The following is a 22,830-nucleotide window of genomic DNA, read 5'->3' as shown; positions in this document are numbered from 1 at the left end:
GCAAATGGCGCACTTCCTTTTGGCCCTATTAAGGCAGTACTTATGCTCTATTGTCTTATTTGACGCCGTTCGTTTGCTTAATCGATTCTCAAGGCTGTATTGACGCAGTGGCGTCGCCTCGCGATTTCGAAAGGGGGTTTTGCAGTCAGTTCCAGGAGTATTGCGAAGGCTTTAAGAGAAGTTGTAAAATATTTGTTCGGGCGCCAAGAGAGTCGCCTTGACCTGCGGCTCGCATTTTATGGGCCATCAAGTGCCGCGTTTATTTCTGCTTGGCGTTTTATCGCGTTAATTGCAAGGAGCTGCAGAAAGGTGTCCGTTTGATCGATGCCAGCAATTAGCCACCGATAAACATCTCTCGGATTTAAGAGCCATTCCAAGGAGGTTGAAAATTGCGAAAAACAACGGCTCTCCAAGAAAGAGGAATAATGGGGAATGTCTTCGGATTTAGAGAGACTGCCGAGGGGTTGGAAAAACACTTCTAATTTTAGGTGAGCTTGCAGAAAATTTTGTGGTTTAAAAGAAGGCCTCGAAAAGAGAGGGATTTCTAAAGGCTTAAGGAGGCCTCTGCAGCCTACCTTGAATTTCACATAATTATAGGGAATTTAGAATCGAGCGCCTAAAGGTTGGGCTACAAATTCCAGGTTTAAAGAGATTTTTTGAGTTGGAAAATACACTTGAAGTACAATTTAGAGAGCTAAGAAGGGTTGAAGGGTCGAAAGATTGGATTACGCATCGCAGATTTAGAGAGTTGAAAGATTATTATTAAGAGACTTGCATAGATTCAGATATCTGTCTCTGCGGATGGAAATGCTTCGTGACAACAATATAGAATCCTGCGATTTAGTACTGCAAAAAGGAAGTACTTTAACAAAAGTACCAGTTATTGCTAATTATACCGGGACGGTTCAAGGTTAGAACGACTTGTTGAGTAATAGAACTTTCCTTTTGAATCCGAAAGAGACTTCTTTGCCCAGATCAAACAGCCACTTACTATTTGGACGGCTCACCAACGAATCCAATGGCTACAATCAATCACCATAACACTACACCAATCAATCACCACAAATCGCTGATTTAGATGAGCCAAAAGCACATTTCCACACCGCAAAGCTAAAGAGATAAAACAATCGACGACTCTCGCGATGCGCACTTAAATAACAACTGACGATCAACAATGTCTCGTCGGCCAAATGCAAGTGATCCGTGCCAAGCGGGGCGCCCCTGACCCCAAGGGGGCTTACCCCCTTATTTTACCTTAAAATAACCCCCTGAAAAAAATCGGTGGTGGGCAAAAAAATTGGCCCCGTGCCAGCTGCATGGACAAACAGTATCATATCTAATTCATTGAGGATCTGTGTCGGGCTAATATTAGAAAATACGGGTTTACGTGGACCGGGAGACGTAAATCCATTTTTCATTTGACAAATTTGTTCCTTGCGTCAGCACCATTCACCGCCCACGCCACTTGGTGACACCAAGATGTTTACAAATAAAGCAACGCCATCTCTTGTTGCAATCCCAGCGATTGAGGGGTCCCTCTAGGTGGCGCCAGCCCCAATGTCGAAGTCAATTAACGCGTGGCACTCACCAATCTATGCGTATAATATGATTTTTGATCAAGACACGTCTCGCGTTGTATACTCCTCGTAGTAAATTACGAGTAGGTTTGCGGAACTATCCCTCACGATGTCGGTCAATAAACAGGGTAATTACTTGATTAAATTGTTTGCACGCTACCCGCAAAACAACGTCAAAGTCCATATCGTTAATTAATTTGCGGCGTTCGCGTGCGCCCCTGGAATAAAACAAAAGACGTACCTTCTTGGCATTTGACGGGGAAACACTTGAACATCGCTGCTCTGTCATGGGAGCCAACAAAGGCGCATTGCTGAGGAAGTATGGTCACTGAACGCACATACCCATACGACCCATGTAACTGGATAAAACATTCCTGTATTTTCTCCCGAAGTGTTATCTAATCGCCGCGGCGACGTTTCATTCGCAATAATATTTTAAAGATAAATAACATTTATCGAACGTTATCTTTCCGCTAATCGAACACGGGTTAATGCGCGTTATTAGGAATGTTCGAGGTGAGATAAAAAGCGGCACAAAGCCAAATTTTCGCGAACATTTCCAAACGGGAAAGTGTCAGATTTAGAGAGAAATCTGAAGATTTGGCGATAATTTTCTAGCTTCTAGAATTACGCGAGATTCAAGAGCTATCACGAAGCGTCTTAGATTTTGCATTTTGAAAGCTTTCTGAAGGTCGAGAAAGACCGTTGTAGCGTCTCCGAACTTTGGTCTCTTTGTTGGGGATTTAGAGTTTTAAAAGAAGTATCCACAACTGTCTACAACTTCATCTGAAAGTCTCAAGTTTCGAGAGATGTCTGATAATTCAGAATTAGAAAATATGTGGGGAACTGCGAGCTGTAACAGTCTTTCTAAAAATTTCAGATTTAGAGATTTAGATATCCGGAGGCGCAGATTGCGCCTTTGCTCTCCTGCCCTACATAAGCGACTTTTCGACTATAACGCGACCCGAGGAACAAACTCATTATCGATAAATAGTCGGCCATATATCGTATCGATTTTGCGTGCCGCCGAAGGGCCATGATCCAGCCCTCCCCCGTACCGGATGAACAAATCGGCCGAGAATCTCACGTCTCTTCGGCATTCCGGGGCGCCAAAATCGATAAACGGCCCCGTGGATGTATCTAATTTTCGTCCTTGACCCTTCGGAAGGGCAAAAAATCTGACACTTACCGGACATGTCGTGGTCCTGATTCAGGCGGCGCGAAGGCGAGCCCCGTGGCTGAGGGGGCTGCTTCAGAACGGCCGAGGGCACCAGCCCTTCGGGGACCGGCTCTTGGTGGCCCTCGGAACCTCGGGTGGGCATGCGCACCAGGCAAAAGTCCGGCCTCGACGAGCATACTTCCACTACCTCCACCTGCTGCCCTTTGGTCACGCTCAACTCTTGAGGGGTAGTTGCTGTGTAGTCGGACATCACCCACGTCATTTCTAAAACGCCAGTCTGGAATCAAATTAAAGAACTCTTAAAAATTTTAGAACATTCCAAAGAACCTAAAGTATTTTAAGGTGATGGAAAAAGAAAAAATTTACACACACCACAGACACACACACACACAGGGTATATTGATTTACCCCACATGGGTAATTTAATAGTACGCCTTTTTAACAAGGGCCAGCCCCTTGGGATTGGCGTGAACCTTTTCATGGGAGAAGTAATTACTTGTCGTTTAGAGCCGCGTTAATAAATAGGTTTTATAATTAGTTTCTTGACGTTAAGTTAGGACCGTTTTGTTTCTGGAACGGGCATTGCCTCGCCCTAAGAAGGGCACGAATTTACATTTTCTAGAACTGAGTAATGCATGTAGATTAGGGCCATAATCCCTTTGCAATGAGTTAGTCCACAACACTCTGGTAATTAATTCCAATTTAGCAGTTTATATATTGTGGTTTTAGAATTAACTGTCCGGTGAATAACAGAGGGTTGGTACTATCAATTACTGGACATTTGAAAGAATTTCAATACCAAGCGATTTTTAGTTAAAATTGTTGTGTTCAAAGGTTTGCTTAAAAAATAACGCAGTCGCTTGTATTAATTTTATGTGTAATTTAGTGCGTGTTAAACCGTTTTTAACGTATTTTCGAAGATCTAAAGGTCGGTACCTTCAAGTACGGAAAAAGGAATTCAGTGGGAAGAAAGAATTTTATATTCAGGGCCTTAAAGGGAAAGAAAATGCAAGGAAAGGTATTAGAATAATTTTCAGAGCAATTTTCAGGGTTTTCAAAAGGTCTTAAACGCGTTTTTAAAGGTCTGAAGGATATTTTATATTCAGAGATTTTTAGTGAAAATCAAAGTGTATTGAAGTTATTAAGGCAATTTTGATGTCTATTATTGCATTTTGATGTTTTTCTTAAGCTATTATATTCCAGGTCAGGTCTAGAAAACATCATCATTGCATATATGTAGGACGAATAGGGAAAAAGTAGATTAAATGAATTTCTAAGTTATTGAGGAGGCGTTTAAACGGTTTCGAATGTATAATAATATATTCAGGGACTAGTAGAAAGGAAGTTGGTAGTTAAAAACCAAGGTTTATATTTTCTAAGCCGGTACCAACCATGGCGTTTTGACTAGGTTGCCTCCTCAGCAACCGCGCTTGGAAACTAGAAGGCGTATCTATGGTGTGTTGTCTGGTCAATGTCGGGTGCTGATTAGCTACACTGCCCTGTCGGAACCACGGCAACGAAATCTTTCTCTTGGCCTTTTGGGCCTTGGCCAATACACCTGTGGAACCCGCGTTTCCCGACATGTTCTGTTCGCTCGCCACCGGGGTACTGCCTGAGTTTTAATCGGGAACGATAATATCTAAACCGCAAGTGGAATGTTTTCGCAGCTGCCCTAGTGGTACGATCTTGTCTAACCGCTTCCTGCGAACGTGACTCACTTAACTTGTGCGTCTCTTAAAATCCTAATCTTACGAACTAAGAAGCACCAAAATGGAACCGATTTAAAAGCTTCGTGATCACAGAGCGGGTACTTTTTCAATAAATTCTTATTTGGTTTCTAAGGTGGTTAGTTTGCCAACGCGTGCAGATACAGTTTGCCTTAATCTACTGAAAGACGGATGGGCAGGAGTTTCCGGACTAGGTCCAGTGGGGCAAAGTCCGGGTGTCGCAGAGTCCAGTCGACAAAAGCGCCATCTTTATTGGTAATGTTGTGCCTACACCCAGGACGAGACTCCGGGACTGTGAGCGCCCATGAACGCGGAGGAGCCACGTCGTCGGCGGGACTCCGAGGCGAAAGAGGCGTCGGGACGACACGGTGAAGGCATCGGCGTCGGCGCCGATAGACGTCGCGTCAGAGAGAGTGTCGCTTTTGCACCGGGTCCCGTGATCCCGCCAGCGAGACTGGCTGGCAGCGGGAGAACTCCCGGGATCGGGAGTATGGAGGCAATGTTGCCGAACTTCTTGAAACTTCCACGGAGTTAAAAAGAATGCATAGAAATGTACTCAAGACGCTCCTTATTGATATAACGGATTGAGCCGAAATTTTTAAGTCATTGACGTCAAGAATCGATTTGGATTTAAATAATTTTTCAAAATTATATCTGCCACGTGCCTCTAATTTTTGGCTAACTCAGTTACCCTTTTTTAAATTCTTGCTATATTCAAATTTGTATCCATTCCATGTAACTAAACATTTTTATGAAAAAATGTGGCAACGTTGCAAAAGGAGACGAAACGCAAGACCACAAGGAGAATGCGGCAAACGTTGTCCTGGACAGGATTCCTGATGGACAGAAGAATGGAAAAAGCCCAATTTACTCTCACAAACTAGTATAATGCACCATTTTTCAAAACCAGTGATATTAAGGCATTTTTAGTTCTTTTTATATATATTTTCAAGCAAAAATTACTGTTTTTCCTTGTAAATAATCGATAAAAACAATACTTCAAAGCTAAAGCTACCACTTTTCCGGGCATCTGCTCCTTTTGTTGGAAACTGCGATGGATGATCGATGAGCAAGACTATCACCATAATAATACATTAACTCAAGGATTTACTTGAAAACGGGGTTAAAAAAAAACAATCTCATTTCGCTCCAATTGGGACTACGTTTGCCAATCCTTGTCTTTATTTGTCAAAAACAGTCCCTTCGGTCCCCATAGGACTCCGCCCTCACTGTGGCGAGTGTGAAAGGTCACCGGGGCGCGACCCTTTTCCCCCTCAAAAAGGAGTTTTCGCAAGCTAACTACCCGACACTTAACGAATAATAATTATTGCTCTGGAAAGTTCTTACCTTATCTGAATCGGTGGTGTTTCCAGACCCGAACGAGGCCAGGGAATTGCGGTCCAGGTTTTCCACGCTTTCGTCCAATGAGTTGCATTCTTCCAGGTCTCTGGAAATGAGATTCAAAGGTTAAGTTTAAAGGTTAAGACGGAGAAGTGACGAAAAATTTTAAAGAAAATTGAGCTTTCATGTATCTGGTCTATAAACTTTTATATTCAGTGACGTATATATCGAGACAATAATCGAAAAGTCAGTTAGGATCATTTTTATGCTCTTTGAGACCATATAGAAAATTAGAGAAAAATTAATTACTATATTATTTAGTCAATTACTATAGATATTTAGACCATCTCTAAGTTTCGTAGATTGAGAGGTCAAAAGAGAAAGATCACACAAGTGTTTACAGTTCGTGAAACATTTGAACCTTCTCTTACCTGCTCGATCTCTGGCTATGCGTCTTCAGCTTCGCAGGACTCTTTGGCAGAGTCAGGGGCAACGCCCCACTAAAATAGGTCTCTTGGATGACCTCCCTCAGCTTCTTCACCCATAGCTGTTTCGTCTCCAGGCTAGACGCCCTCAAGACGATCCGATAATCCGAAATGGGGGCTCTTCCCGTCCACACTGCAAACTTGCATTCATCTCCTTCCATGTGTTCTGTCACTCCCAATTCTGAGGTCTGCAAGAATTTTTTATCTCAAAATAATATTTGAGACTTTACGGAAGGTTAAACTCACCATCAATTTGTTCTTGTAAATGTACTTGACCTTCCCTGCGGAGTCTTTGACCTCTTTGGTGAAGAGCAGGTACATTTCGAATAGAAATATGTGCCTGTCTCTGCCCTTTCTTATGAGCTGCTTAGGGTCCCATACCTGGAAAGCGTCTTGGAGGACCACTTCCCCTAATTTGTCACTGGAAATGTCACATCCCTCCAAAAGGGACAAATGCATGGCATCATTGGCCTTCTTGGGTACATTGAGCATGACTTCAAGTCCATCCTTAATTTCACCTTGGCCCTCATTGCAACAGCTCTGCAAGTCTTTGAGAAGAAGCTGATATTTGGTGATTCTCTGGACTGGTTTTATTAGATAGGCCGCAATGGGGTGCTCCACCTAAACCACTCTCGATTAAACCAGAATTTTTATTTTTAGATGAATAGAAACGTACCTTGTGCTTCTTTTGCAACTCTTCGTAGTAGGTACCACCATGCTGCACCAAGAAGGAGTTGCTTTCGGGCTTGTTCTTGCAATAGTGCACGTACATGTCAAATTTAGGGGCCCACGTCACGAAGCAATGGCCCACATCCTCAGGCATCGTTTCGTATTTCTCCAGCTCCCTCAAGAAGATTGAGTTGTGGAAATTATAAAGCTCCTCCATATTGCCGAAAATTACGTCTTCTTTGCCCTGTAGGACTGCGGGTACTCCATTGGCGTTCCTAGTCTCGTATAAGAAGCACTTGATGCAGGTCTCGAGGTCCTTGACGTAACTGCGTTCGGTCTGGAGTAGTTCGGCCATAATGAACTCTTTGCGTCTAGCAGAGCGGCGTTTTTCCTCATTCAACTCCTTCAGGTCTTTAGTGGTGGCTTCTTTGATCTTCGCCTCCAAACTGGGGTCTGAGTTTCGGTCGATGGAGAGTTCCTTCTTCTCTGACTCTTCCTCTTGGATGCCTAGAGAATGCGTTTTTAAAGTGAACAAAGAATCAGAAGGACGTCGAGAAACATATCCAGAGCGAATTTTAGGGCTTATTTTGCTAGTTTAAACCTTTAACACAGTTCATTTTGTTTCATGTTCGTCCGTGCATTTTGGGACATAAAATTAACTACTAAAATTCGCTAAGGAAAATCCTATCGAATTTCCAACTTACCCAAAGTCTCCTCTAATTGCTGCCGATATTGCTCCATCCTGGAACTAAAGTCTTTGTACCGATTATCTACGGCCGCTACCCACTGTTTAATGGCACTAGCATGGGCGTGTCCCTTCTCTACCAAACTGTCCGCTAATTGGATAAGTAACTTAACTCTTTCCCTGGTTTCCTTGGCCGTCCCTTTGAACTCATTATGCTCGCGCAGCAGACTCTCGGTCTCCTCAATGTTATTTCCCAAGTTCGTGGCATGTGTGGTGAGGTAGCACTCCCCAGTATCATGAATCCACTCAATGGCTTGCTTGGCGGATCTCTCAAAGAGGACAAATTGCTGGCACTGATCCAGACGTTTTTTGCGCTGCGTCCAATGCTCCAGAACTTTGTTCTCTTGGCTGAGCAGCTTCTCGAGAATACCTTTGACGCGGGACTCGTGGTTGGTACTCGTATTGGGAAAGTTGTAGAATTGCAAGCTACGAGTGGTATATTTGAGGAAGGTCTCTGCTGTTCTTCGAGCCAATGTGCAGGCCTTAAGGAAGGCTTCTTTCTGTTCTTGGTGTTTGTTAATCAGCTGCGAGATGGAGGTTGCTTTGTCTAAGTTGGGTTGGCCGGTGGAACACCAGTCCTCGTCACGTCTAAGATTCGTTAATTGAGTCTAAAATTTGAGTTGGTTATACATCTAAAACTCACCTGTATTCTCTCTCAAGACTATCAAGCACTGAACACACCTGCTCGGCAGTCTTATAAAAGTTCAAACTGGCAGTTACCAGTTTGTGCCGCTCTTCCGCGCAGGTCACCAACTGCTGCCACCTCTTAGTCACCTCCTCGGAGATGTCTCTAATGCTTTGAGGGTCATAATGGTTGCCGTTGATCAAAGAATCTGCCCGATATTTCACTTGGACTGCCGAGGTGTGAGTCTTCTCTATCGCCACCTTGAAAACGATAATTTTTTAGTCTAGTTCGGGATATAGTTTGTAGCTATGAGCCACTGGCAGTTACGTCACTATTTGGGACTCTGACGTACATAAATAAACAATATATACTGACCTGAAACTGCTCATGTTCTTTCTTGAGCAACTCGGCATCGGATAAACTATTCGGAATGGTAAAACTCGCCATCAGCATCGACTCCCCGTTGCGAATCCAACTGATGACTTGATTGGCGTCGTTTTGGAACTGTCCAAGTTGGATACACTGCTCCAACTTCACTCTCTTAACCTCGGCCAGTTCCTCCAGGTCTACTTCGCGATCGTGCAAGAACTCGAGCAGCAACTGAACCCGCGTCTGTGCGTTGTATTGTGCATCGGCCATCACGCAGATTCCAGAGTTCTCAAAAACTTGAATCAACTCCTGGCCTTGCTGTAGCACTTGATAGGTCGTATTTTGCATTTGAGAGACGCTCTCGTTATGGAGTCTTTCCACAGATTTTTTTTTTTATAAATATTTTGTTTTCCTGCTTAAAAAGTTACCTGAGGAATTGTTCGGCTTTAGCAATGTCCCTAGTCAGCTCGCTGTGCTGCAGCTCTTCACTCCACATCTCCAGTTGGGAGGAAACCTCTCGGGCGTCTCTTTCAAAGAGGCGCAGGCGCAGACACAGGTCCAGGCGCAGTTTGCGCGCCGCCCATAATTCCTCGAGGTCATTCCGCTGTTTTGCCAGGCGATCAAGAGCCGACTCGACCGCACTGACCGAGCCTGTAGAGTCCATATCACCGATTGCTCTGCAAAAATGAAATAAATTTAAGTAAAAATTAGAAAAAAACCCTCTTTGAACATGTTTCAACATATCCTATTAACTATATCTTCATTTGGTTTCATTATTTTTTAACCTGGTTTTCTCGTCTCTCTTCTTCTTATTTATATTATATACTATTCCTTCATAAATTACCTTTAGAATTCTCTAGATTTTGGAAATATTTTACCATGTTTTTTGTGTTCCAACAAAGATTTAATCCTCAGATTTTACCCCTTTTCTCGTATATCTTAAGAGACCCAAATGGTCAGACGAAGGCAAGAATTCATTATGTGGTACCACTCTCCCTTCAGACATGGCGCTTCCATGCCCCCAGGCCTTCGGGTACCACTGTGAATCACCTTAATGTGTTTTATTTCATTTCAGGGCCTCGGCTTGCTGGAATTGGGTTCTGGTCTGCGATTCTATATCTCCGTATCTATCGATCTCGTTCACATTGGAAGTGATTGACATTCTCATTATTAGATGAGACGAATGAATTGATGGAAAGAAGATGAAATAGTGTTCGTATGTGACGAAGCGGTAAAGTGGGGGCGGTTACATGGTATAACTCCATAGCAAAAAATAAAGTTGGTAGAACTAAAAGGCGTGGGCAACCATTTTTGGTCCCGACAAGTTCAGTATTCGTCTGCTTTGTTGTGTCGCCATATTAAACGACCACAGATATTTGAAAGGTGTACGGGACCGTTGTTTTTATTGTATCAATTTAATGCCCCCTGGCTCTTTATTAAACCCCAAGTGGTGACGCTTTTTATACTCTTCTCACTACCCACTTAACATAAAAAAAATGCCACTTACCGGAGTTCTTGGAGCAGCGCCTCTCCCTGACCGATGGTCGAAGCGCAGGCCTCCAAACTCTGCACTCTATGCTGGTCAGTCTGCTCTAACAATCTACGCAGAGATATTTTTCAAATTGGGAATAAAATTTTTTCGATAAAGCAAAACTGACCTTTCGACAGTCTCCAAGCCTTCGGCAGCATTCTCTTCCTGCTGTAGCTCCTGTCGCAGCTCATCCGCCCAACTGGCCAGCTCCTTTTCCCTGGTATAGAAGAGCACGGCCAGGTCCAGACGCCTGCGCCTCTGTTCGACTCTGGCCGCAAAACTGGCAACGTGGGCCTCCAGTTCACGGGCCACACTGTAGATTTCGTCAGGGTCGCACTCGCCCGTGTGGGCCAATTCTTCGGCGGCAGCCAAAAGCTTATCGGCGTTGGTATAAGTGTTCTGGGGGAAAAACGTGTTTCCAATGTGAATTACAGTTAATCAAAAAGACATAAAGGAAAATCAAGGAAGAAGTGGCAACGTAGCTTTCGGCATTTGTTTCTATATTTCAGTTGCTCTTAATCAAAAAGAGACATAAATTGCGTTTATTCCTCTCGAGGATTAAGGGCCCGATTAATCGATTTATCCCAGAGGGAGTTAAATTGAACAAAATTTGCAACTGTTTCACTCACTCAATAATCCTTTTAAGGGCGTTTTCGAGATGATTGAAACTCGTTTAACCTTTCACAACACTTTTACGGGCAAATCAAGCAAACCAGGATAGATAATGGAAAAACGAGAAATGACAGAGTTTACTTTTCTCTTCTCCCTTTTTCGCCTTTTTTCTGGAAAGATGACAAATGATCTGTAACGAAAGATAAACGATTCGTCGATAAGAAAAATACTGGAAATTAAAGGTCTCATTGAACATTGTACAAAATAAGTCCCATGTGTAGTAGGGTCGGTTGAAGGGGCCCGCTCTCCTGAAGGGGATCACAGAGGGATTATTCAGGATTTTACAAAGTTTATTTTCCGATGAAATATGGCCGCCTTTAACGACCGCTTTTATGCCCACATAACAGAGAGCTCTTTGTTGTTTTCAAATCTGAATAAGAAAATAAACTATGAAGAATGGCAACAGCGCATCGCACGGTTGTTTCTTTTACCCTGACAAATTTCTTATAAACTTTTAGAGTTATCAAACCTCGGCACTTGTTGCTATTTCGCATTAATAATATGCAAAACAGAGACACCTGAAGTGTGAACGAACCAGTCCGCCCATTAATGGATATCTAGGTTTTATGGTAACAGTACCATTGCGCTCAAAAACGAGTGGGATTTAGACGTTTCTATACCCTTATTTCAATCATTAAAAAGCCATTACACTGCCCTTGGACCGCCATACAAGTTGTTTTATATGGCTTATAAACCCCCCTTTGAAATGAGTTTCTAATTGGGCTGTTCCTGGGCTGGTTGGTTTCAATGGAATGCTCGGTTTTTATTTGACTGCCCTCGCAATTAACAATTATTATTTATTTAATTGCGATAGTTATCGCGAATCTGAAGAAGAGCTGTTATTATTGGCTATTTGGATATCTGATGCAGGTTCCTGGTACCATTGCAGAATATTAATTATTCGCATTAATTAATACAGTATGTCGCAAGCGTAAATAACATGTGTTTTAATTCCATTTAAAACGAATTTAGGGTAAAATATTGCCTGCATTGCTTGCATTAATAATTGCTTAACGTGTGACTCGCATTTTCTAGTCAGAAAAATGATTTTTTTTTGCATTTGGTAACGGTGTCTCTTCAAGCCTGATACAGCAATTCCTGTTGAGACCTGACATTAATTTTTCGAAGCAAGCGCTAATCACTGCGTTGCCACGTTTCTGTGTCCGTGTCTGTAGAAATGTGTTAGCAATTTTGAAGGTGATTTTACCGCACGTCTCTCAGAATTTCCCAATTGAGAGAAGAAATTCAACCACCTGAGAGGTCGATGGGAGGCAAATGTTCCTTTTCTCTCCTCACCCTCCTCCTTCCTTTCTGTCTCTCTTCCTCCTTCTTCTTTCCATGTGTTTCTCCTGGCAAATTCCAATGAAATCGGGACTCTCGCGCAGTTAATCGAGTCGCACTATTAATTACGACAATGCATGTGTGTGTGCAACTATGAAGGTGCCTTCGCAACCGATAATGAAGTGCATTTCGCGGCATTGACACACTGCTCTTGATTCGATCAATATGGTATATAAGGATTTCGTTGTGTGCCTATCGAGATTTTGATTTTACGTGCACGAAATATGGTAAAAAGACCTTTTTCTGAAGTGACCCAGATATATAAATTTAATTGTTACTATAAATTGATTTAATGTGCGCATTTGTGTTAATTGATTGGTTGTTGAAATTGCGTAACAAGCCTGAGAGTTGAGCTGTGTTTTCCCTAAAATGTCGGCAATATAAACTGACATTTTCCGGAATCGTGAGGGTTCGTTGAGCCATTTTCAGGCCACATTCTCACATAAGTTCTTAATTCGATAATGGCCCTCTTTGGCGCGGAATCATTCCCTAGAGCGGTGGAAAATAAGGGCCGAGACAAGCAGTACTTCTGTATACAGACTGTACAGATGTCTCGGCAGGATTTCGGCCCCACGAGGGGACGAAATAAATGTCTCACCCTTGTGTTACCCCGGAACGCATCTTGCAATAGCGTTAATGAATGTCTGATGTATCTCAGGGGAGATGTGTCACAGAATGCATTACGAATATTTCATGAATCCATGGTCAGAAGTTCTCTAATGGAAAGCTTGAGGGGAAGTAATAATATAACTTCCGTCAGGAATCGGAAAAATGTCAGGAACAGATGTTTGCGGAGAAATAACGGGTTATAATATAGGGAGGAATTTTCTTCTGGTTTCCTGTCTGTGTCAATACTAAGGGTATTAATTTCCTTGAAAAATTTGAGTGGAAAAACGCTTTTTCATCCATATAGTTTGTGAACTAACTTAGGCATAAATAACACTGCCTACGATACAGAAAGCTGGCATTGAGCAAGAGGAATCATCCTCTATCGCATTATTATTAATTAATTCTATTGTAATGTTTCTAACAGCTTTCTCTAACATTTCACGTGGGATTCAAGTTCAATTCCCGAGTATTCACGTGGAAGACTGGAGCCGGCAACGCCGCCTTTAGCGCAAAAACAAATGTCACTTTCTGACAAGACACTAAACCAGCCATTTGTTTTAAACAAATGAGCAATGCCACTTTTTTACCTCTCGGATGCAAACTTCACAGATCAATCACTTAAAAACGCCATCTCAAATTCGCTTGAGGTGACATTGTCCATTTTGAGGGGCGAAATCAAACAGATCGATAACGACAATCAACAAACACCTGAAGAAGGTTCTCGAACCGGTAAAGCCACCTCTGCACGACTGCTTCCAGTCCGCAGGACCACGAAACCTGAACTGAAGAGCTTTAATTCTTCTTGGGCACACGACTGGTTTGGCGTGCGCCAACGGCCCGGCGGGCTCCTACTGAGCTTACGGGGGGCGTGCACAAAGAATGAAGTCTGACAACATCGAAAAAACACAGAAAAGGTCCGGACCTCGAAGATATCAATGACAGTATGACAACGCTGCAAGGAGTCGCATCGGTCATTGTCAGTCAGTAGTAGTCAGTCGTCCTACAGAATTGAGCGGTAAGTGTTACTTCTGACAAGCCGACTTTTGAATCAAGTGAACACAACGGTGTGCAAATAAGCAACGCAGAATCCTGTCACTGTCTGTCCTTAAGCAATTTAGATATGCGGTGTTGCCATTCTCACTTTAACTAACTTTTAGGGAATTCTCCTGCAACCCAACCGCTGACATAATGATGATTAACGATGTTACGCTGGGTGTTTGTTTGTTGGCCTCCTTTTCAAGTGGTTCAAAAATGGCCGCCAATTAAGGCCCACTTTCCACACTTTTATCTCCGATAGTGTTTGTTTTTTTTTTATAGTGCATCAGTTAATTACTTGGTTGCGAATGGTAATTAATCTGCTTCGGCCCTAATGACCCGCTGTCGTGATTTTTTGCTTTCAAACGTTCGTTTTGATAAGTGGTTTTGTCTGTGCGGCTTTGTTGTACTTGATGTTGATCAGTCCAGGAATGCGAACTAAAATCGGCATGTCGCAATCGGAATTCTGCACCAAACATGCCCAGTGGGTTCCTGAACCAAAAAGTCCTCCGAAAATGAAAAAATCGCCTAATACATATGCGGTATTCTATTGGAAAAAGCAGAGTTTCTGCAGAAAAGTTTCGCAATTTTCCTCTTGGTTTTTGACGCGTTTTCTCGAAAATTTCATTTACATAGTTTGCTCTTGTCCTGCTTTTCCAAACATGATGTATCCCATTTATATACAGCAAACTAAATTTTGAAAAGCAAACTTATTATCTACGAACCCTTTTCATATGGTTTATTTAAAGCCGCCCCACAATGGTCCATTTTCCTCGTTTTTTAATGGAAAGCGGTAACGAGGAATTTTCAGGGCTGTTTTTCTAGGACAAGGGGAACTTACGCTCAACAAAGCCTGCAAGGCTCCTCTTATGGAAACAATGGTCCTTTCCACTTAGGACCGAATTTTCCGTCAGTTTTACGTATCCCCTAACAAAGCAGAAAGTGACAATGACTTCCCTTATTATCCTTTTTTTCTCCTTAACCGTAAGATAACTTTTCAAAGGAATAAAAATATCATCTAAAACCCAATATATGAAAGTCCTGGTAAATGTGGTAACAAAAGATTTTCCGTAGAACATTGATCAACGGATGAGTATAATAACAAATGAGTTTAACAGGTAGGACATCGAGACGTGTAAAAAAAGAATATTCAAAGTTTAGGGACGACAAAACACTTACTTAGCCCTCGATTCATCTCCGAAATGGGGAGATTATACTCCGAAAGGACGTAATTCAATTATTGTAAAGTAAAGGGAAATTGAATATTTTTAGGGTGTGAGATGCAGCCTCTCCCCGAGGACCCATTCAAGATGCCCATCTTCGAAATTAGAGCGCTTTCATATTCAAATATTCATGGATCTATTATGCTACTCTCGCTAGTTTTAAAAACCTTGAAATATGGTTGAAAAGTAACTCACCTGTGCTACGTTCTCGAAATGTTCATGACTTTTCTGGTAGACTCGCGCTTTTTGCAGATTTCTCCCTATTCCAGTGTTTTTCCTTATGAACACTTCTCCGTGATTGGAGAGCCAGTCTAGAACCTGTTGAAGGCAGAAAAGGGAAATTGGTAAAGGCCTAAAGAGAATATCGATAGTGCTGCTCATTCCTAGCTATAAGAAAATTCTCTGAATTACTTACAGGTAGTCCTGGAAGACTGAAAATGACTAGCTGACATTGAAACATACAAAAATGACTAACACATTCACTAGGAGATTCAAATTCACTCAGTCTTTTAAGGTTTTCGATATCGATACCAAAGTGCATTCCTACATAAAATATCGTGTCAACTCTCCAAACAGTTTCTAATGCAATTTGACTATCATGTAAAGATATTCTTCGACGATGAGCCGCCCTGTATGTTACCTGTTTGACATCTTCCTGGAACAGCCTTAAAGCCAATCTTTGGTGCAATTTGATCTTTTTGGAGTGCCATTTTTGCTCTAAAGCCCGATGATGGTTTAGAATCTGATGGATGACTGCGAGGACGTGACTAGCGCCCTCACTGTAGTCCGCAGCAGGATTTCCACCCGGTTTGTTTTCAAAATTTGAGCCGTCACTCTGTATATGTCGAAATTAAAAAGATAATGCCTAAATCGAAAAAATACTATATTTTATGTTTTTCTTTAGTACTACAGAGAGAAAGAGAAGGAGAAAAGGTTTTTTTGTTAATTTTGGACCAAAAAGAGATATCCTATCTCCCTGTCTGTAACTGTACTCTCACGATCAATTTTCTAATCATTGCAGAGGGAGTGATAAGAAGAATATTCCCTATACCAGGTGTCTCAAAAACTACTCTAACAACTAATCTGAAGTGATATTTACATGCTTTTTCTCAGTTCCGGGCTGGTTGCAAACCTGCACCAGGTGATCTAACTGGTAGAGCAGTTTCTTGCTAGTGCTATGTACCTGCCACCAAAGAAAAAACGTCATTATACCATCACCGTCGTTAAGGGCAGGACTAAGTAAAAAATAGACCCCAACACAAATTTAAATGTAAATGTTAACAGCTCCACCGAAATCCCTTCAGCCAACTCTAACCTAAATTGGAAGAAAATCATACGTTAATGGGTTTATCTTCCTTTTCGGCATCGTCTGCTGCTGGTAGTTTATGGCACACTTGTAGCATCACGTCCAGGCCATTTAGCAGGGCCTGATAGGAGTTGTAAACCTACAGATAATGTTTTGAGGGGTTTCGTGAGAGTGATTCGTGAGGGTAAACATAGAAAGACGCATCCCCTACCTCTGTATAGGCTTGACACATTGATTCGTACAAGTTTTGGTGCTGATGAATGGCGTTTTCCAGGAGCATTATTTCGGAGGGTAAATTTAAGTTTTCGCTGGCGTTTTTCCAAGTGGGGACGTTCTCCACGTACTGCTCCGCCTTGTGGTGGAAGATCACCGAGAGGGCAAGAACAGCAGTCCTCTCATCCAGCCTAAAAAAAATTTGAAAATCCTTGAAAAACCAAAACGCACTCGGCGAATTTAAGCGTTAAGTGCTGCAATACTAGTGAGCCTTAGATCCAGTTTGTCAAATTCTTGACAACTTCAACAACAAAATAATTTCCATGGACGTGAAGAAATTAACGAATATTCTGCTCCCAGAGTTAACCAAGAAATGTTTGAGACATCTGTACGAAGCTCCGCTCTCAAGCAAGGATGTCATTATACATAATATGAAATAGACGGAGCTCCACCAAAAGAAAGAAGGTACTTCGTTCTGATTGATAAAGCGAATCTTACCCCGCAGCAAAATCCTTCCAAGTCCGGTCCAGCCTCCCCGCCACTGATCTGATATGAGGAGCCGCATAATGACCTCCCTCAATGAGTCTACTGGCCACACTCAGAATTCGATTAATGTTCACGTAAACGTTCATCGAGGACATGGTAAAGTGCTGATGTTCCTCTTGTAACTGCTTGGCCAGCTGATACGTATGTCCGATTTCCACGTAGTTTAGCAAAAATACGTCACGATTATGACAGATCCAGTCAAACATCTTCTCACAGTCCTGTTCAAACAGTCTCAGTTGAAAGCATTGGTCCAGTTTCACCTTCTTGTGGTGCCACAATTGTAGCAGGTGTTGTTGAGCACTATGCACAGCCTCCAAGTTCTGCAGGACTACGTTCTTAATGTCCTGCAGGTCCGGACTAAGGGCGTCCGGACTACTCCCCCCGCCCTTGTCCGGCCCTTGGCCAGTGTCGTGCCCGCACACGTTCTGCAGCAAGCGCTGCCCGAGCACATCAATATCCTCGACGGGGGCCTTCATAATCTTCTTCTTCATCTCGTTGTGTAAATCGATCTTGTGCTTGGCCCCGCTCACGTCGTCGGCGAAGTCGTTCCTGGCCAGATCTTCTTGTAGATCGTCCAGGCGGTCCAGGAGGTCCGCAGCTTGCCACGAGAATTCTTCTATTGCTAACCTAAATTTAAAGAATCCATAATATTACTGTATAAGAGGCAACACTGCTACTAACCTAGTTTCTAACCAATTAGAATGATCATAAGAAAGTGTTCCTTCGAGGTCCGCTGTCAGTTGGCTAGTGTCAATTATCTTCGGCAGGGCCTCGATACTTATCATATTTGTCTGAAAATGTCAAAATGACAATGTCAAATATTTGAGAGCAATAATCTGAAGTGCACCTACCTCAAATTTGTACTTATGTGAGCCTAAGGACGTCCGCTGTTTCTGCCAAAAGTTATCTGGTTTGACGATGAGGGCCTGATGGACTGCCCCCTGGGGGAAGTGCTCGTGCAACGCTTTGAGGATAGGCTTAACCGTTGACCAGGTGGCTCCTCTCATGTCCACTAAGACAGTGAAACCCAAAGTCCGAGCCTCGTCACTGAAAATTCATAAAATTGGCATTAGACTCGTCCCCAATACGACATGTTAAGGTTACAGGAAGCGGAGCTTTTTAGACATTTAAAAAATGCGTCTGAACTTGTCCTTGTAAAAAGTGACGCATAAATATCACAATAAGTTAAGCATCCACCATTCGAAGTTTGCCAGGTCCCGCCATACTGTTAAGCCGTAAAGGGCGGGGCCTATTACTATACTAATATCACCAACTTTTTTTCTCAGTTGTATGAGAAAATTCGAAGATTTTCCTGTTGCGTCTTTAAAGAGTTAAGTTCAACCACCGCTCGACCAATCAGGCACGCCCCAATGGGCGGGTCTCGTGCAGAAATGCAACGTGGCCTTTTTTCATTGGTTACTATAGAGCCAGAAGGGATACCTCGCTTTTAATTGGTATTAGTCACGCATAACTTGAATGACTCAATTTATAGCGAGCTTAAACTTTAATATCCCTGGCAGGCAATTAAGAGTAATTAATTTCGCTGGCAGCAGTTAATTAAACGAGATTTAAAATGGCGACGAAACTATTAAAGATCTAGCCGTTAACGTTCAAACATTAAACGAGTGTTGTTGACTTGTAATAGTGCTTTTGTTGGTGTTCGGTTCATTTATTGCTTTGTGCTTAATTCCGCAAGATGGTGTTAATACTAGAGTAAATGTCACTGTCAAGAGATGGCGCTAGTGCTCGCAGTGTCTTGTGCTCCATAATATTTGATATTAAATGAGATTATCTCCAAAAGCATAATCCCAATTTAGCAAAGCCCATGGCACCGCGTAGTTGTAAATTGCGAGTTATTTTAGTTATGCAGCCATGGCTGAGATAATTCGTTGTCGTGGTTCAATGGTGTGTGACCCACATCTAACATTCTTTCCAGCGAATTCTTACCCATAAAGCCGGGAACAGGGTGTAAATTTCTGCTATTGTATTGTGGAAGGTCGAGGGTCGATAAGCGACAGTAAACTACATTTATCACTCGATTAAAAGGAGAGCAACAGTAAATTGAATGTGGCAAAGGTTAAGTGTCGTTGGTTGCACTGTTTTTAATTGATTTCCTCAGTGAAACATTTGCCTCTAGCTCGAGCCTGTATCCCTAATAAGGCATCTACACCCCAAATTAAATTAATCCGACATCACCCAAAGAGGTCCTCATTTGCAATTCTATTGCCTTAAAGATCTAATTGACACGCTGCTAAAGCTAATTCAGAATCACCCAATCGGAGATTAACTGAGGCAACGTTTAATAAAAATAAACCGCCTACATCCAGGTTTAAACTTAGACTGCGACTAAGGAAAGTTTCCTCTGAAACCTAGTAAAACCTATGGAGGAAAGTAAAGTACGTTAGATGGTACCGCCCCCGTGAGAATGCATTGTCTCAATTAAGAAACGTTTACCAAATTATATGTCACAGTTTATGTAACTTTCTTTAATTGCACTGGTTTTGTACACCTTTACGGTTAATTTAACAGGACCTTGTGCTATCTCGTCTCATTTTGTTATTAAATCGCTGACAACGTTGTAATTTACTTCAACAACGACCAACTTAGAATAATGTGGAGTTAAAGACTCTCTGCCCTATGAAGCTCCATCGAGGAGACGTTTTCATAATATCTGGGACGTTAAGAATTGATTTTTGTTACAGACGTGAATGTCATTGGCAATGTTCGTAAAATAGAGTGGGCTTTTAGCCAGCTTAAGAATTTCGAAATTGAAAATCACAAAATCCCATTCCATATCGGCATTTTAATCTTATCAGCATCCCTAAAAGGGCCTGCAAAGTTTACGGTACAAATCCCACCCAATTAAACATAATTTGAAGATGTTCTCAAACCGCAATTCCTAACAAATGCCGTAACGCGAAAGTTATTTAAACGTCACTTCAACGCCGGTTTAACGTCATTCTAAAATCATTTCTACGTCATTTTAACGTCTCTACTTACTTGGGAATAGACATGAGGTACTGAAGCAGCCTCTTGTAATCCTCGGGTTTCGCCCTCTCCCTCCTAGGACTGGCAGGAAAGGAGAGTACCGGCCCTCCCCTCCTATCTCTCCCGCCTGTCAATATCACCAGTCGTTCCTGCAGGAGTGGCATTAGTTCCAGAGCACGTTGGCCGTCCATTGTTGCGAATGGATGAGCTGGAAAAAAATGCAAATTCAACAACGTTTCGATGTTTCTTTATCCATCATCATCAGAGCTATGGATGCTAATGCATGATCCTGATAGTTGTATTATGTACATTTGATGGCGCCACAGAAAGCGTCATAATCGCGAGCTTTTAAGGGAAGGATTAATCTTAATTATAGTCTAAACAAAAATTAATTAAAACAACGCTAAGATATAGAAGGAATGAGGGACAATTTGGGCCAAGTTTGCGGTGAGTAATAAAGAAACGACTTTATTACGGTTTTATGTTAATGATCTCAACTTGAAAAACATTGAAGGGGGTTGACCAAGGGGAGTAATTTATCACTAATTTCACCTTTAAACTTACTTTGAAGCCTCAAAGATCTGAAGCTATAGCTCAGTAGAATTTAAAGGTAACTAACTCTCGAAAAACTTCAGAGTTGATATGCTCAGAAGATCATGCGTGCATCGCCATGATCCATGCGTTACTTCAGAATAGCGCTGAGTAAACTCGGGTTTAAATGACTCGGTTAGCTTGATATTCTGGATTTTCTTCTGAGTCTTGTGGCATGAATTTCCGACAAGCTTTCAGCAAAATTTCCGCGCTTCATTCAGGCCTCAACGTTTGTTTTTCGGACTGATTTGCAGTTTAGCGTTCTCAATAATTGCTTTCGGAAAAAGAATTTAAAAATATTGAACTCAGAAACTTGAGACGTTCAAAACTTGAAATTGAAAATGGCCGAAACTTAATTAGATTTTCAATTGAATCTAACGTGTGAAGACTAATACAGACTTCAAGTTTTCACAATCTGTCGTCCTGGAAACTAAAGTGTACTTAAAGTTGACTTAAGGCAAAGAAAACCCAGGACTCAAGCACTGGAATTCTCATATAATAACAATCTCAAGTAATGGAACCGTAAAACTCAAGTTGGAATTTGTCAATTTCGAAACTGACTTTAACTTATCATAAAGATGACTCAAGCAAAGGAGAACTCAAGTTTGTGCTTAAAATTTCGCCTAGAAGCATGTGAATGTGAAGACTTGCAATTAGGAACACTCTTGGAGGGCACAGGCAGATACTTGACATTTTCTTATAATGAAATTTTAGGATTTTCTAAACTTCAAATAGGGAATTCCAAGAAAGGGCTATATACTTTTTTTAAGTATTTTTAAGATTAAAGTAGAAGCGAACTTAAAACTTAAAATAAAATTTTAAGTCCGTACTTAAAGTTTTCACGTGGGAACTTTGGGGAGTTTCGGGGCTTCAAACGTGGAATTTTCGAACTAAAAATCGGACTAATCACCAAACTCAAATTTGCTCTAATCCTAACTTGAAACCTGAGGTCAACTACAGTGTTGGCAATTATGAATTACAGCAATGGGAGATGCATGGTGATGATACAGGGTGAGCACGACCACATGAGAATTACCTAGAGATTTCCTCTTCTTGCTTTTGGAAAAGGACCCTTGGTAGTGCCAGCTGTGAGGCCGTCGTTTGGGGGTACCGGCGCCATTTTGGGGCGTTCGAGAGCCCCCTGGGGAACCGCCGGCCGTGGCCATGCCGATTTGTCAACGCTGCAGTCTCTGATGACGTCAGGAGATAGAGCATAGTTTTAGGACTCGGTATAAGAAGAAGGTTCAGGTGAGTTTTATCTTTTTTATATGTTGGTGATGGTGATGGCACGCCGCTGATGACATATCAATCAAACTATATTAATCAGCCGTTCGGCTACACTAACCATCTGTTGCTGCCAAAACTGAATATATTTTGTTTTCAGTTTGAAACTGAAAACAACATACTTTCGGTGTTTTATTGTTTTATCAGGGGCGGAGGTATCATAGGGGATTTGTGACGTCAAAAGTATGAGCACATAACTACAAAGAAATCGCGGTAGTTTCTCGCGGGGGTGCACATATTTTTCTCCTTTTTAACAAAAAGACACGGCGGCCGGCCTTCTTTGATTCTCACTCGCGACTAACCTAGAATAGAATTTTACCCCCTCGGGTGACGTCACAGAGTGGAAATTCGCGTTGCTCTGTGCCAACTCTGTGGCCAGTCCGCTATCAGGGTTGGGGGATGCTTCGGGGGGGGGGCGGTTTAATTGCAGCCAAGTCTCGCAAGGTTTGACCTTTAGCGGGAGATTTGCAGCTTTACAAATTTTACCATGAGCATAATATACGTAAATGCGGTTAATATACCGTATGTCGTCATTAACACGAAACTCCAATTTCTCGGAATTACTACCCATTTATTTGCGGAATCCAGCAAAAGGAGAATTTACGATTATCTCTCTGATTAATGGATTTGTATAAAAGAAATTTGATATAGTATGTAAGTCGTAGTTTACCTAAGCCGCATGTGAATCCGTTTGTCATGCTACACATTGTCGTAGATCAACGAATTTTTTTTAGATCTTCCGCGCACTTTCCTCTGCGCCGCCCGCACTGAAA

At 42.1% G+C, this 22,830-nt stretch overlaps 1 protein-coding gene across 8 annotated transcripts in view; it reads right to left on the bottom strand.

Moving 5' to 3' along the window:
• trio (trio Rho guanine nucleotide exchange factor) overlaps positions 1-22,830 on the bottom strand; it is a 39,931-nt gene that overhangs the window by 14,633 nt on the left and 2,468 nt on the right. For 4 of the 8 annotated variants that reach the window (XR_010752333.1, XM_066394118.1, XM_066394119.1 and 1 more), the window contains exons 1-21: positions 21,810-21,939; positions 20,195-20,390; positions 18,046-18,241; positions 17,876-17,985; positions 17,147-17,821; positions 16,647-16,839; positions 16,467-16,574; positions 16,229-16,312; positions 15,770-15,964; positions 15,325-15,447; positions 10,377-10,648; positions 10,226-10,318; positions 9,147-9,395; positions 8,725-9,091; positions 8,368-8,609; positions 7,684-8,312; positions 6,987-7,486; positions 6,557-6,931; positions 6,257-6,498; positions 5,832-5,931; positions 2,767-3,034 (exon numbers count right to left, since the gene is read on the bottom strand). Coding sequence is in view for 7 of the 8 variants with exons in the window: in XM_066394118.1 (XP_066250215.1) it covers positions 2,767-3,034; positions 5,832-5,931; positions 6,257-6,498; positions 6,557-6,931; positions 6,987-7,486; positions 7,684-8,312; positions 8,368-8,609; positions 8,725-9,091; positions 9,147-9,395; positions 10,226-10,318; positions 10,377-10,648; positions 15,325-15,447; positions 15,770-15,964; positions 16,229-16,312; positions 16,467-16,574; positions 16,647-16,839; positions 17,147-17,821; positions 17,876-17,985; positions 18,046-18,241; positions 20,195-20,390; positions 21,810-21,939 (5,347 nt within the window). In the remaining variant the exon portion in view is untranslated. Of the gene's footprint in view, positions 1-2,766; positions 3,035-5,831; positions 5,932-6,256; positions 6,499-6,556; positions 6,932-6,986; positions 7,487-7,683; positions 8,313-8,367; positions 8,610-8,724; positions 9,092-9,146; positions 9,396-10,225; positions 10,319-10,376; positions 10,649-15,324; positions 15,448-15,769; positions 15,965-16,228; positions 16,313-16,466; positions 16,575-16,646; positions 16,840-17,146; positions 17,822-17,875; positions 17,986-18,045; positions 18,242-20,194; positions 20,391-21,809; positions 21,940-22,830 lie in introns of those variants that run through there. The other 4 variants (XM_066394124.1, XM_066394122.1, XM_066394123.1 and 1 more) reach the window with 3 other exon arrangements.

The sequence above is a fragment of the Euwallacea similis genome, chromosome 10, assembly GCF_039881205.1.
Source record: "Euwallacea similis isolate ESF13 chromosome 10, ESF131.1, whole genome shotgun sequence".
Classification (NCBI taxonomy): Eukaryota; Metazoa; Arthropoda; class Insecta; order Coleoptera; family Curculionidae; genus Euwallacea; species Euwallacea similis.
Note: the sequence above shows the minus strand (reverse complement) of the source record. Positions and strands in the feature narration are given on the sequence as shown.